We start from the raw sequence: 14,282 nt of genomic DNA on the forward strand, positions 1-14,282 counted from the left end.
GGAGTCATTTTTGACCAGGACATGTCCTTCAACACACATATTAAACAAATATGTAGGACTGCTTTCTTTCATTTGCGCAACATCTCTAAAATTAGAAATATCCTGTCTCAGAGTGACGCTGAAAAACTAGTTCATGCATTTATTACTTCCAGGCTGGACTACTGTAATTCATTATTATCAGGATGTCCTAAAAACTCGCTGAAAAGTCTTCAGCTGATCCAAAATGCTGCAGCAAGAGTACTGACAGGGACTAGAAAGAGAGAGCATATTTCTCCTGTTTTGGCTTCCCTTCATTGGCTTCCTGCTAAATCCAGAATTGAATTCAAAATCCTGCTCCTCACATACAAGGTCTTAAATAATCAGGCCCCATCTTATCTTAATGACCTTGTAGTACCATATCACCCTATTACAGCACTCTGCTCTCACACTGCAGGCCTACTTGGACATGGGCAAGAGGAGGATGCTAGTAAAGCTGACATCCATCATGAACAACCCACATCACCCTCTGCATGAGTCTTTGAATGTCTTGAGCAGCTCCTTTAGTCAGAGACTGAAACACCCTCGCTGCAGGAAGGAGCGCTTTCGCAGATCATTCATCCCAACAGCAGTTAGACTCTATAACTCCTCAATCATGATGTCATAAGTCACTTGTAATTGTGGACATCCACGGTCACCACTTTATGCATAATGCACCTTCTATGTGTAAGGACGTGTGGAGGTATATATGTATGTATATGTATATTTAGTGTGTACATGTGTGTGTATGTACATGTCTATACTGATAGATATCTATTACTTACATAGGAATAGTAGTGGTAGAACAGTTATGTTAAGCTATATAGTTTATGTCTTGCATTTCTCCACAACCATATCCATAATCACATACTGAGTATGCTACTGTTGTATATTATGTATTATCTTACTTATTTTGTATGTTTTTGTATTTTATTTGTATTTTTTGTATTTTCCTCTGATACCTGACGTGAGGTAATGCAAAAATTTCCCCGTCGTGGGATCAAAAAAGTCCCACCTAATCCCAACTAATAAATTTAGTTGGGATAAAAATAAATCAAGGCTGATCAGGCGTCAGACTGGTAATTTCAAAAGCTCTATGAAATCTGAACTTGAGTGTCTTAGCAAAGGTATAAAACCCCATTGAATCAGTGCTACCACACATAATGACATGAAGAATGGCTTTATTGGAGTTACAAGCACAGTACACATGTTTTCGTCACAACAAAGGAAAGAAATTATATTATCTTAGATAACTTACATTAACCCTTTAAAGCCTGAATCATGAAATAATTGCCAGAAAATTTTACTTTTTAAAAAATAGTGTTTATTTAACCTTCTTTCGTTTCATTTTTTAAATAAAAAAAAAATCACATTTCCATATATGACATTTAATTTGTATCATATTTTCTTATGTTTTTTTAATTGCTTAAAAATATATTTTGCAATTTATTTAGGTTTTACAGGGGGAAAAATTCACACAGTTGAAAAATTCACAATGATGTTGAAATCCCCAAAACTGGCAAAGAAAAACCCCTCTATGTGTCAAATATGATACACTAGGCGTTAAGGAATTAAATAAGGTCACAACCAAAAAAGCGATGTAAAAGTCTAGACACACCAACATAATTTTAGGTTCTCAGAGGCAGTGTCATGCTCATCCAATAAAAGGACTAAACATTTACTAAAAATTCATCGTTCTTTGAATGTACATTGGAGAGAGATTTTATTTGCTGATGAAACTGGAGTCTCACTGTAATATGCCTATTAGACTTTTTTGGTGGAAACTGAGCAGGTTCTCAATAAAACTACAATACTGGCATTCACCAACACAAAATAGTGATTCAACAATGAATAATGTTGGGAACTAATACATTTAGGGGATCACTTAATGCCACCACAAGCAAGTTAAAGTCCTATATTTCATTATTCTAAAAACAAAACACATATCACAAACCCTGGCTGCTCATAAAATTTGTATCCATTGGAGACTAATGTGTGAATATCTGAACAGTTTGTAAATTGATCTTTTGGGTAAGCTCAGTGACTCCTCTCTGATATCACAGTTTGTCTCATCTGCAACAAACTAACTGCAACTAAAATGAACTGAATCATCTCTGCTCACCTGAGCTTAAAAGAAAAACAGCATACTGATACTCACTGTGCAGCTTTGAGTGGAAAAAGAAAAACAACACGTGGATCCTGGAATAATCGTAGCTTCCATCTTTGAAGGACTGAAGAGGAACTTTACAAGGAATCATTTAGAACAGTTTAAACATCAACTGATTGAATGCACAAATCTGAAAATGTGTTTCTGAGTGAAAGAGACAGACATGCACAGACTGAACTATCTCTTCAACAGTCAGAGTGCTTCTCTAACAGGAGGACACTCTGTACACTCAACTCAGCACAGAGTCACTGAAGCACCAGACTGACCAAACCATAACCCAAATCCAGCATAAAGAGGTTCAGTGAATGTGGTGTTGAAGGTGTGGAGGTGGATGAGAGTGTCAGAGGAGACTCTGTAGAAGGACAGAGTGCCAGCAGGATGATCCACATACACTGCTACTCTGTTAGAGATGAAGGATGACGAGGAAGAGGAGGAGATGGATCTGTTTTCCTTATTCTGATAAACACTGTATCCATAATCATGAGAGCAGCGCAGACTCCAGGATTGATCATTCCTTCCAAACAAACAGTCATTACTGTCTCCTTTCCTTACGATTCCTCTGTAACTCACTGATATATCAACCAGTTCTCTCCATTCGACCTCCCAGTAACAGCGACCAGTCAGCTCATCTTTACATAACAGCTGGGGATACAGGTAATCAAATCTGTCTGGATGATCAGGATATGACTGATTCTCCTCCACACGTGTCACCTTCCTGTTGTTGTCGGAGAGTTTAAGTTCTCTGTGTACTGTGTTTGTGTCGATTGTGAGTTGACAGGAATCTGATGGAGAGAACAAACACAATCCAGCTGCAGTTATTGATCCATCATCTGTTCATTGATTGACACTTTGATGATGTTTCCTGACATCAGAGATGTGAATGAGTGATGTGACAGTTTGAAGATGGTTGAATGTGAGCTGCTTTGTTTTCATGAATCACATTAAAAACACACTTACACTTCCTCAGACCTGGTGTCAACCATTGTTCTCCAGCAGGCTCCACCCTGAAAGGAGGAGGGGGGTCAGACCAGCACAGTCTCTTTCAGCATGCACACATGGACATTACATCACTCTCATACACATACTGTTAGACACTGATAAAGAAGCAGTTGAATATTTTAATACATACACTTGAAGAAAATGTCCTTAAAATCCTGTCCTATCATCTTCCATTGTAAAACGTATTCACTAATTAATTCAAAAGGTCTCCTACCAAAATGTTTCACTCTAGAGAGGAAACTCCTACAGCAACAGTCCACATTTTTTTCCTACTGGTGTGACATGGCCAGAACACTTCACCCAGGAGAAATCCTTGTCAGATGCCCTAACCACCTCAACTAGCTCCTTTCAATGAGGAGGCGTAATGGCTCTACTCTGAGTCCCTCCCGAATAGCAAAGGTCCTCACTCTATCTCTAAGGGAGAGGCAAGCCACCCTTCAAAGAAAGCTAATTTCCACTGCTCATATCTGTGATCTCATTCTTTTGGTCACTACCCACAGCTCGTGATGATATTTGAGGGTAGGGACATAGACTGACCGGTAAATCCAGAGCTTTGCTTTAACGCTCAGCCCTCTCTTCACCATGATGGACCGGTACAGAGTCCAGATCACTGCAGCCACAGCACCAATCCTTTTGTTATTCTTCCGCACCCCTGTCCTTACACTTGTGAACAAAATCTAAATTATCTTTATAAATCAACTGGATTCCAATTTTCATGCCCATACTCAACCTAGCAGTGAGTGAGTAGGGATGGACATGAGAGGGGTGTACTACAAATGAAGTGCAACAGACCCTGGCTGCATTGGCTGGGTTGACAAAACCTAATACCCCAGTAAATGGTAAATGGACCAGTTCTTATATAATGCTTTTCTGCTCTGAGGAATCAAAGCGCTTTACACAACTTACCAATTCACACAAGCCCTGTTTTTCCTATGCTCTTTGTCATGGTCCTGAGTCTGATGACTCAGTGTTTTTGTTAATATTATGTTATGTTCTTGTTTATTCTGTTTATGTCTTCTGTTAAAGATTTGCTAGATAAGTTTTGGTTCTGTACTCCCTCTGTTCCTGTTCAGTCAGTTCTGAGTCTGTCTCTCTGCATGTGTGTTGAGTTTCCTGTTTTACTTTGAAGGTCTGTGTCTTATGTCAATGTTTTCAGTTTTAGGTGCTCCTCCAGCTCATCTATGTAATCAGTGTCAGCCGTGTCTCCCAGCTGTTTCCTCTTGGTCCTGTTCACCTCTTGCATTTAGTGTCTGCATCTTAACCTGCTCATCATTGTGTTGATCCTCATTTTGCACTGTGTTCTGTCTGTCAGCCAGCCTGCATAGTTTATTTTTAAGTTCAGTTTAGTTATTTTGATGTCCAGCAATAAAGCTGTTTGAGTGCACTTTTTCACCTCCTGGAGTCTGCACTTTGGGTCCACCATTTCTGCCTCCCTCCCGTGACACTCTTTCTATTCCATGTTTCTAACATTCACATTCATTGTCTTGGTGAATGCTCAATCATCCAGGGAAGCATATCCCAAAGGGTTGATTCTGTTCATTTGGACGTAGCGTTTTCAGTGGGAGAAACGTTTTGACACTCATCCAAGTGACTTCTTCTGTCTCAGCTCCAACAGAATTAACCTTTTGGGATTGACACACATTGTTCTTTGCCCAGTGAATTTACTCTTGTTGTCTTGGCGGCTGTCTATGCTCCTCCCTGTGCTAAACCCACAGCTGCATGTGACATTATTCACTCTGCCATAGTCTGGTTACAGACTCAGCACCCAAGTGCCTTTATATCTTTCGGTGACTTCAACTATCTTCCTCTGTTCTCCCCACTGGGTCCTGAACCTGAGTCAGCTCAGCCCCCGCTATGTGCCTATTGTGAAGAGGAAGCCTGTGACCATTAGGAGGTGGTCAAAGGAGGCCTTAGTGGCTGTTTTGAGGTGACAGAGTGGGAGACACTCTGTGAACACCAATGGGCTTACTGAGTGTATCACTGACTACATAACCTTCTGCATTGACTCCATTGTCCCAGCTCATACTGTCCATTCTTACTCAAATAACAAGCCATGGGTGACTAAACACAGCATGGTGGCCCAGTGGTTAGCATTGTTGCCTCACAACGAGAAGTTCCTGAGTTCAATTCCACCGTCAGGCCGAGCAGAACAGCATAAGAGAGGTATGGTGTGGCATGAATCACTAGATTGAGGCCACACAACAGTGTTAGAGGACAAAGGCTACGTTCACACTGCAGGCGAAAGCGCATCAAATCCGATTTTTTCGCCCCTATGCGACCCATATCCGATCTTGGTATGACAGTGTGAACGGCACAAATCCGATATTTTCAAATCCGATCTGGGTCACTTTCGTATGTGGTACTGAATCCGATACGTATCCGATGTTTTAGAAAGCGACTGCTGTGTGAACGGTCAAGTCGCATTAAATCCGTCTTTTACGTCACTGACACAAGACAGACGCCAATTATCAGCGCCGGAGAAGCGCCCGATAGGACATCGCGAACGATTTCCTACCATCCGGTGAAACTGTTGGGAAGACAACGTTGGAGAAATGTGAACATTTTATTTTTACTGTATTTTCTGCAGATTCTGACAGAAATCTGCAACTATCCTTTGAAGCACCGCTCCTCTAAAACAGCAAAAAGGATCATTATTAGGTTATCTACATTATTATGTAAATAACAAAATAACTTAAAGCAAAAATCTGGAAACATAAAGTCCGAAGTCTTTATATTAAGGGCAATCAGTCAAACAATATTGTTTGCTCTGGGTCTAAACAGAGCGAGTTGTGTGTGACATCTTCTTTTGCGCATGCGGGCCGCTTTGAGCGTTCACACTGGAGAGCGTTTGATGTCGCATTTTATGTGTAGTGTGAACAAGCAGACAAAAAAATCGGATTTGATCAAAAAATCGGAATTGAGCATTAAGACCTGCAGTGTGAACGTAGCCAAAGTCATTGAGTCTAATTTGTTCTTCAACGCATTAGACACTGCAGTTAATGCTCACGCCCCCTACGCAACTTGTTCCCTCTCTTTCTACTTTGTACCTTAGCCTCCAGTGAAAGTCCTGACATCCTCCCCCACATTTCCCCTTCAGTCACAACCAGATTAGATTTTACAACCAGTTTCTCAATCAGCAATAGACATTGTACTTCAGAATCGGTTGTAGTTATAAGGAAATTATTTCTATTTTAGCACATAAATGCAGTGTTGTAATAAGTACAAGTACGCTAACAAGATCGTGCAGAAAGCTGAGTCTCAGAAGAAGAAACCCCACTAAAACTTGGAAGAGTTGGTCAGATTTGAACAAAATGAAATGGTTGGCACTAGAGACTTGCAAGGATACCAATAGTTACACCCTCGTGCAATAAAGAGGGTGCATGTTGTATCAGAAGATCAGGCTGATACATTTATTTAATTAACTTACTTTTTCCACTAGCACAAGGAGTTTTGCAGAGGGTATAGCAAACGTGGCAGTTTATCTTGAAACAACAACTGTAATGTCTAGATTTCTACTTTTTTCTCAAAATAGTGTTTTGATTTTAATCTTGAAATATTGACTTTATTGTCAGAATGATCAATACAATTTGTTTACTTGATCTAGCCCTAATACCCCTTCATACTCTGTGGCTGCACAGGTCTCTCCATACCTGAGAGTTTTCAGTTCCAGATTCTCCAGCAGCTTGACTCCTGCCTCTCCTGGATGATTGTAGCTCAGGTCCAGTTCTTTCAGATGGGAGCAGCTAGAACTCAGAGTTGAGGCCAGAGAAGTAAAACCTTCATGTGTAATCAGACAGCCAGACAGCCTGTAGAGATCATACATAACAGATGCTCTTAGAGAAAAATGGTACAATTAATGCAAAGAGTAAGTTGTCTCCAAAACAAAAAAACAAAAAAAATATGAGCTGAGGCTGATTAATAAAGTATAAAGTAGGGGACAGACCAGAATTGTGACCAGATTTCCTTGGACAACTAGAACATGTTTTAATTAAAGTGACATCTTATGGATCACATGGAGTTCTGGTGAATTTGTTTTGGATTTGCATGTGTCTTATTTAGAGTTTAATAGAGGTTAATGCTAATTGTATATATGTGAGTTCAGGACAAAGTGCACAGTGGCTGCAGAGTAACTTCTAATCAGAGGGAGATGCTGGGGAGGATCTTTCCCAATGAGCAAGCGCCATATCACAGCTGACTCCATTTATCTTGAGCAATGGATGTTGTAGTCTACCTCAGTTACTGAATAAAAAGGGAAAAGGTCAGCAGTATGAAATCATAACATTTACCTTAGTCTTTAATTATTTTTAAACACCCCTTAAAAAAAAAGAAGCATTTCAAGGTGATTTTTAAAAAATGTATAAACAGGGAAGCACAGTGGTGTGGTGGTTAGCACTTTTGCCTCACAGTAAGAGTATTCTGAGTTTCACTCCACCATCTGGCCTGGGAGTTTGCATTTTCTCTCCAGGTATTCCCGGAGTGAGATTAGGATAACTTGTGATTCTAAAACGCCCATAGGTGTGACTGTGAATGGTTGTCTGTCAGACTGATCACCCGTACAGGGTGTACCCCACCTCTCAAATTAATGGAAGAGGATGGATAGAATTAATATGGTTTCTGTGAAGTTGCTAATAACTGATCATCTCTCTCTTTTGTTTACTTCCAAACAGGCTTCTGGCACTAATGGGGTTTGTTCGGGGCGCTGTCAATGAGGAAGCTATTGCTTTCCTTCCAAATCCCCTCCGTCTTGATTCAGAGTCTACTAAGTCATTTCTGAAAGAGTTTTTTTTTTTATACTTTATTTTTATTTATTTTTAGGAACATTAACATTTACACAGACACAGCAAGGGAAAAAGATAAACAACTAAATAGAAGTAAAAATAATTTAAAAAAAAGTAATAATATAAATAAGTAAGATAAATAAAAAAATAAATAAAATAATAGAGGGAGGGGTTCACCCAGGGCTATGGGAAGTTACTAAAAAGTAGTTTTTCCACTTGGAGACACACCTTCCATCTTGCTTGTTTGTATATACCCCCATACCCACGTCTATGCACATACTCACACACACCTTCAAGTATCTACATACACATCTACATATACATACATAATACATATCTACATGTGTACACATGCATACTCATGCACATATACCCTTTGACATATTTTTGTGCATGTCTATACAAGTGTCCATTCAGCATCATAAGGTATTAAGACCAGTTGAGCACTGGAAAATCAGGTTAAATGAAAACAGAATGGGAAGGGAATGAATAAGAACCTTTCCTGAAAGAGGTATTTTAATGGACTGCCTTCAGAATCTTCATCAATTACTTTACCTCTTATTTCAACTGTTAATGATTTACACATGGTCTAGCCTAAAGCAATGAAATACATATAAATTCATTCAAAGGCTGATGCATGGCTTGGAACAGAAACTAAGAGACTTCTAATAAATCTGCAAAGTTTGAGAACTCTAAGTTTTTAGAGTCTGAATGTAACTAAATATATATCTGCAGATATGGTTTTAAATCATCACACATAAAAAATGCTTTGTCACTTCTGATATGTAAGCAATGGCAACTTGTGCAGAATAAACCTGTTTTCTGAAATTTGGGCCTCCTGAATATCTTTCTACTAAAACCTCCACTGATGCAAATTTTATTTTCATATGAATAGTGTGACTTGTTTAGAAATGAGGAATGGAAAATGTGAATAAAACTGTATTCAGTGTATTCAGTACAACTGTACTTAGTGTACTTTGAACTGTATTTTGCCCTCTGTTTTTTTATGTAACTATATATGTAACTACTGTAGGAGAATGGAATCTGTTTTTCATTTCTCTGTGGAGTCCAGAAGCATTTGAATAACATGAGTAACACTTGCTTTGATGAGGTAATCAGTTTGTATGATTTGAACACATAAATGAGACTCTTGTTCAAATGAAACCAACTAAAAAATCATATGTTGCAAGAACTTTAACATTAGCTGTATTATTAATAATTATTTTTATTAATAATAATAATAATAATAACAATAATAATAATAATAATAATAATAATAATAATAATAATAATAATAATAATAATACTTCTGGGTAGTCTTTACTAATTTAAGTGTGTATATGACTTAAATATATACAATTTAAGCTTAGGTGTGAGTGAACTACACAATAAAATCCAATGTTACTAAAACCTACTAAATTTCCACTTGTTTGTTTGCAGGGTTTGGGGTTTTGCTTTGCTTTCCTTTTTTTAAGGTTTGAATATATATATATTTGGTAAGGTCAACTAATTATAGTTTACAGTGTAACATGGTTATAAATACAAACCAGATTTTAAATGATTTGTAGAAATCTGACCTGAGCGTTTCCAGTGTCAAATGTAGACTTCCCAGTCCGGAAGACAATATTTTCACTCCCAAGTCTCTCAGATCATTGTTACTCAGGTCCAGCTCTCTCAGATTAGAAGACTGGAAACTGCAAACCAAGGAGAGAGCTTCACAGCTTCTCTCTGAGAGGTTACAGCTGCTCAATCTGATGGGACAATAGCAAAGTATGATATTTTCTTCTCTGTTAAAGCGATGGCAGAATTTTTCAAGAATAAAACTTATTATAACTTACAGAGCTTTACTGGAAGTTTTAACTACTGGCAGCAGCTTCAGAAGAGCCTCCTCTGAAGCAGAGTATTTCTTCAGGTCAAACACATCCAGATCTTTTTCTGATGACAGTAAGATGAAGACCAGAGCTGACCACTGAGCAGGAGACAGTTTGTCAGTGGAGAGACTTCCTGATCTCAGGGACTGTTGGATCTCCTCCACTAGAGAATGATCGTTCAGTTCATTTAAACAGTGGAACAGGTTTATGCTTTTCTCTGCAGACAAATTCTCACTGAGCTTCTTCTTGATATGCTGGACTGTTTCCTGATTGGTCTGTGAGCAACTCCCTGTCTGTGTAAGTAGGCCTCGTAGGAGAGTCTGATTTGTCTGTAGTGAAAAACCCAAGAGGAAACGAAGAAAGAGGTCTAGGTGTCCATTCAAACTCTGTAAGGCCTTATCCACAGCACTCTTGTACAAATGAGTCTCTGCAGATTTTCTTGTTTCAGAGTCATGATAAGCTGTTTCTTGTTCTTCCAGCAGATTGACTCCGGAGTTGACGAAGGTCAGATGGACATGAAGAGCAGCCAGAAACTCCTGAACACTGAGATGAACAAAGCAGTACACTTTGTCCTGGTACAGTCCTCTCTCCTCTTTAAAGATCTCTGTGAACACTCCTGAGTACACTGAGGCTGCTCTGATATCAATGCTGCTCTCTGTCAGGTCTGATTCATAGAAAATCAGGTTTCCTTTCTGCAGCTGCTCAAAAGCCAGTTTTCCCAGACACTCAATCATCTTCCTGCTCTCTGGACTCCAGTGTTGATCTGTCTCAGCTCCTCCATCATACTTTATCTTCTTTACTTTGACCTGAACCACCAGAAAGTGGATGTACATCTCAGTCAGGGTCTTGGGCAGCTGTCCCCTCTCTCTGGTTTTCAGTACATCCTCCAGAACTGTAGCAGTGATCCAGCAGAAGACTGGGATGTGGCACATGATTTGGAGGCTTCGTGATGTCCTGATATGGGAGATTATTTTGCTAGCCAACTTCATATCTCTAAATCTGTTCATGAAATACTTCTCCTTCTGTTGATCAGTGAACCCTATCACCTCTGTCACCATGTCAACACAGCTAGGAGGGATCTGATTGGCTGCTGCAGGTCGTGTGGTTATCCAGAGGTGAGCAGATGGGAGCAGGTTGCCCTTGATGAGGTTTGTCAGTATCATATCCACTGAGGTGGATAGTGTAGGGTCAGTTATGATCTCAGTGTTGTGGAAGTCCAGAGGAAGTCGACACTCATCCAGACCATCAAAGATGAACACAACCTGGACGTCTTCAAAGCTGCAGATTCCTGCTTCTTTGGTTTCAGTAAAGAAGTGATGAACAAGTTCCACCAGGCTGAATTTTTTCTCTTTCAGCACATTCAGCTCTCTGAAACTGAATGGAAATATGAACTGGATGTCTTGGTTGGCTTTTTCTTCAGCCCAGTCTAGAGTGAACTTCTGTGTCAACAGTGTTTTCCCAATGCCAGCCACTCCCTCAGTCAGCACTGTTCTGATTGGTTTATTTCTTCCAGGTGAGATTTTAAAGAGGTCTTCTTGTCTGATTATTTTTTCTGGTCTGTCTGGTTTCCTGGTTGCTATTTGTCTGACCTCATGTTCATTATTGACTTCTGCAGTCCCTCCCTCTGTGATATGGAGCTCTGTGTAGATCTGATTCAGAGGGGTTGGGTTTCCTGCTTTAGGAATTCCCTCAAAAACAGTGCAGAGCTTCTTCTTCAGTGTAGATTTAAGTTTATGTGGGCACAGGATTGGAAATTCTCAAAGAACACACAAAAAATATTTTCTTCAGGATCATGAACTTCACAAAACCTTTCAGACTGAGAATTAAGTAAATGTAAATCTATAAATTTCATATCATTTAACCACTGTTTTAAATCTTTAGAGAAATCCTCTTACTGCTCTGCAGACGGTCTGCCAGTTCTCCCTGCTTCATTTTCCTCAGAAAGTGCAGAACGATCTTCACAACTGCATCTCTCATGCTCCTCTTCTGCTCTTCTTCATCCTCACTTTCCAAAACCACCTCATCCTCCCCTTGACTCTCTAAGCCATCGGAGTAATCTGGGCTGAGAATCTTCTTGGTTTTCTTGATCTCATTCTTCACAAAGCTGAAAATGTTGTCCTCAAGGAGCTGGAAGAGAATTTTAAAAAAGTGCTATGTCCATGTTTTGTTTTTGGTTTTTTGCCTTGCTGTAGAGTTGCTGATTTGCTACTCGGTCATGTTGAAAACTCAAACCAGAAATAACTAAAAAAAAGCACTTTTTCTTTTACCCAACTAACTTTTTTCCCTACATTTTACTTTGGCAAAAATTGTGCCAATGGATGTATGTGCTAATTTTAGGATGTTTGCTCATCGTAATCAGTTCTAATATTGATTCATTTGTGTTTGTGTCATATGGAGTTGTAACAAGCATGAAATGCGATCAAATTAAAAGCCTGTACTTTGACCCTGAGCCTGACCTTTCTATTAATAAGAAAACTAGGAGCCTCCAGATTATAATAGCAGTCGTTACTTCTGCATAGTGCATTCAGTTGGGGATTCGTCAAAATAACTAAAATAAAAAAGTGGACAGTGCAAACTTTCCATCAGCCAGTAAATGGCACAAAGTAAAATAAAACAATCAATCAAAGAAATATACTACTTTTTAATATTTTTCTAATTAAATTAAATGTGCTAAATACAAAATATGAAAATTACTCTATTTTATCCTTTGAAAAACTGTTAACCAGCATGATATACTGGTCTTCAAACTGCAGAATGGAGATGTCTGTGAACAGAACAGATTTAAAAGTACTTCTTGTACATGTACAAACCATAAATATTGAGTCCAGATTTCTTTCTTGCTGCTGGGAAGACTGGAAACTGGGAACTTCTAAACTCTCCTGGTCCACTCTGTGGAGGAATCATGGAAAAATTAGTTCACATAACACAGAAAAACTGTTCCAACTCAGTTCCAAATTTTAGGTACACATTACCTCTCTGAGGCAGACTGTTGCTCTGTGTTGTAATTAACACCATATAACTCCTTTGACTTTTCACTGCTCAGCGATACACAGCTAGGTACAGGACAGTCTAATCTTTCAAAGCTCCTGATGGAAAAAGCGAAACAAAAACAAGATTACATCATAAGTACATTTTCTATATATCAAACAGAATCATTTTAACTGAGATGAACTTTGTCTTGTTTAGAGACACATTATCCATTACAGTTCACAAACCTGCTGCTTTATTGATACACTGCTGAGTTCAGGTTTAATTTTCTGTTTACGTTTTTGTCTTCTTCTAGATTTCTTTCTGTGAATAATCATGGAGCAGTGATGGGAGTGCTGAGCTTCAGTTCAACGTTCAGGAGTCTACTACAATTTTAAACCTGTGTCAATAGGCCAAGTAAAACTAGAGTTAAACTAAATTTTCCTGAATACTGCAGTGTTTGCTAGTGCAGGAAGAAACAGTAAAAACATGTTTTTTGAAGACACCCCCCCCCAAAAAAAAAACAAAACAAAACCAAAAACCAAAAAACATGACATCAGATTTTTTTGTCATTTTAAATAGTTGTACAAAAAGCATCTGAGGCATTGGCTGCATGTTTGTGCATTTGTTTGTGGGATTTTAGGTCAGGTGTGTTAATACTGTTTGTCGAAAGGACACTTAGCGTCTTCACTACAGCAACATCCTAGAAAAATTCATTCTTCAAAAAAAAAACCCCACAAAAAAAGTCAAACCCACACAGCTTCACATACTAACATAGAACTTTGTGTGAAAAAAAGATGAGCTGACATTAAATATGTTGGAAAATCTGTTCAGAATAACTGAGTAGCAACATTTCGAGACAGATTACCTTTGTGTAGAAGAAGGATTTTCTTTACAATCAGGAATAAATTGCTTTGACACATCACTTTGTAAAGAAACACTGCTGGGTTCAGGTCCTTGTCCATTTTTATGTTTTTTCCCACGTTTACGTCTACGTCTACGTCTTTTCCTGTGAATAATGATGGAGCAGTGATGTGAGTGCTGAGCTGAGACATGGAGAAGAGTCATGGACAGTTAGAGATGGTCATCTCACCTCTGAGCTTTGGTCTGGCTCTCATGTTCCCCACACAGAGTGGTTTTAGAGGGAGGGACTCCCTCCTCTCTGTCCTCACACTGATCCATCCTGCTGAATTCACATCCACATCAGCTCACACACACTTTCTACCTTCACCTGCAGAGGAAACACAAATCATTCATGTGCACATCGACTGAAATCCTCCTTTCCATCATGTGTGCTGTCCAAATATCAGCTGCTTCTTTTCTGCTTCATCTCAGTGTCAGCTGAATGCAGTCAGACCATGAAACTGGGTCTTGTGCATTTAAATTAAAGTTTATTTAAATAATGTATTTATATAATTAATCAAAAATAAGCACCCAAGGCAATTTAAGATGGATGACAAGCTGCAGGAATGATGTAGACAGTCT

General features: G+C 38.9%; 2 protein-coding genes across 2 annotated transcripts in view; both read right to left on the bottom strand.

Moving 5' to 3' along the window:
* LOC109196997 (NLR family CARD domain-containing protein 3) overlaps positions 1-14,282 on the bottom strand; it is a 501,803-nt gene that overhangs the window by 360,626 nt on the left and 126,895 nt on the right. The window lies entirely within an intron of this gene.
* LOC100706238 (protein NLRC3-like) lies at positions 1,180-13,941 on the bottom strand. The gene is made up of 8 exons (XM_025903264.1): positions 13,891-13,941; positions 12,803-12,916; positions 12,641-12,719; positions 11,726-11,957; positions 10,455-11,586; positions 6,832-6,987; positions 3,140-3,186; positions 1,180-2,964 (listed from the first exon to the last, which is right to left on the bottom strand). Exons 3-8 carry the CDS (start codon positions 12,641-12,643, stop codon positions 2,417-2,419), a joined length of 2,118 nt encoding a protein of 705 aa, XP_025759049.1. The 5' UTR covers positions 12,644-12,719; positions 12,803-12,916; positions 13,891-13,941; the 3' UTR covers positions 1,180-2,416.

Source organism: Oreochromis niloticus, linkage group LG23 (assembly GCF_001858045.2).
Source record: "Oreochromis niloticus isolate F11D_XX linkage group LG23, O_niloticus_UMD_NMBU, whole genome shotgun sequence".
NCBI classification, from domain to species: Eukaryota; Metazoa; Chordata; class Actinopteri; order Cichliformes; family Cichlidae; genus Oreochromis; species Oreochromis niloticus.

Excerpts from the sequence above, each read along its gene's own strand:
- LOC100706238 (XM_025903264.1), bottom strand. Across the intron at positions 11,587-11,725 it reads GGCAGACCGTCTGCAGAGCA|AATTTCCAATCCTGTGCCCA; the intron begins GTAAGAGGATTT and ends GTGTTCTTTGAG. Across the intron at positions 2,965-3,139 it reads GACACCAGGTCTGAGGAAGT|ATTCCTGTCAACTCACAATC; the intron begins GTAAGTGTGTTT and ends TCTCTCCATCAG.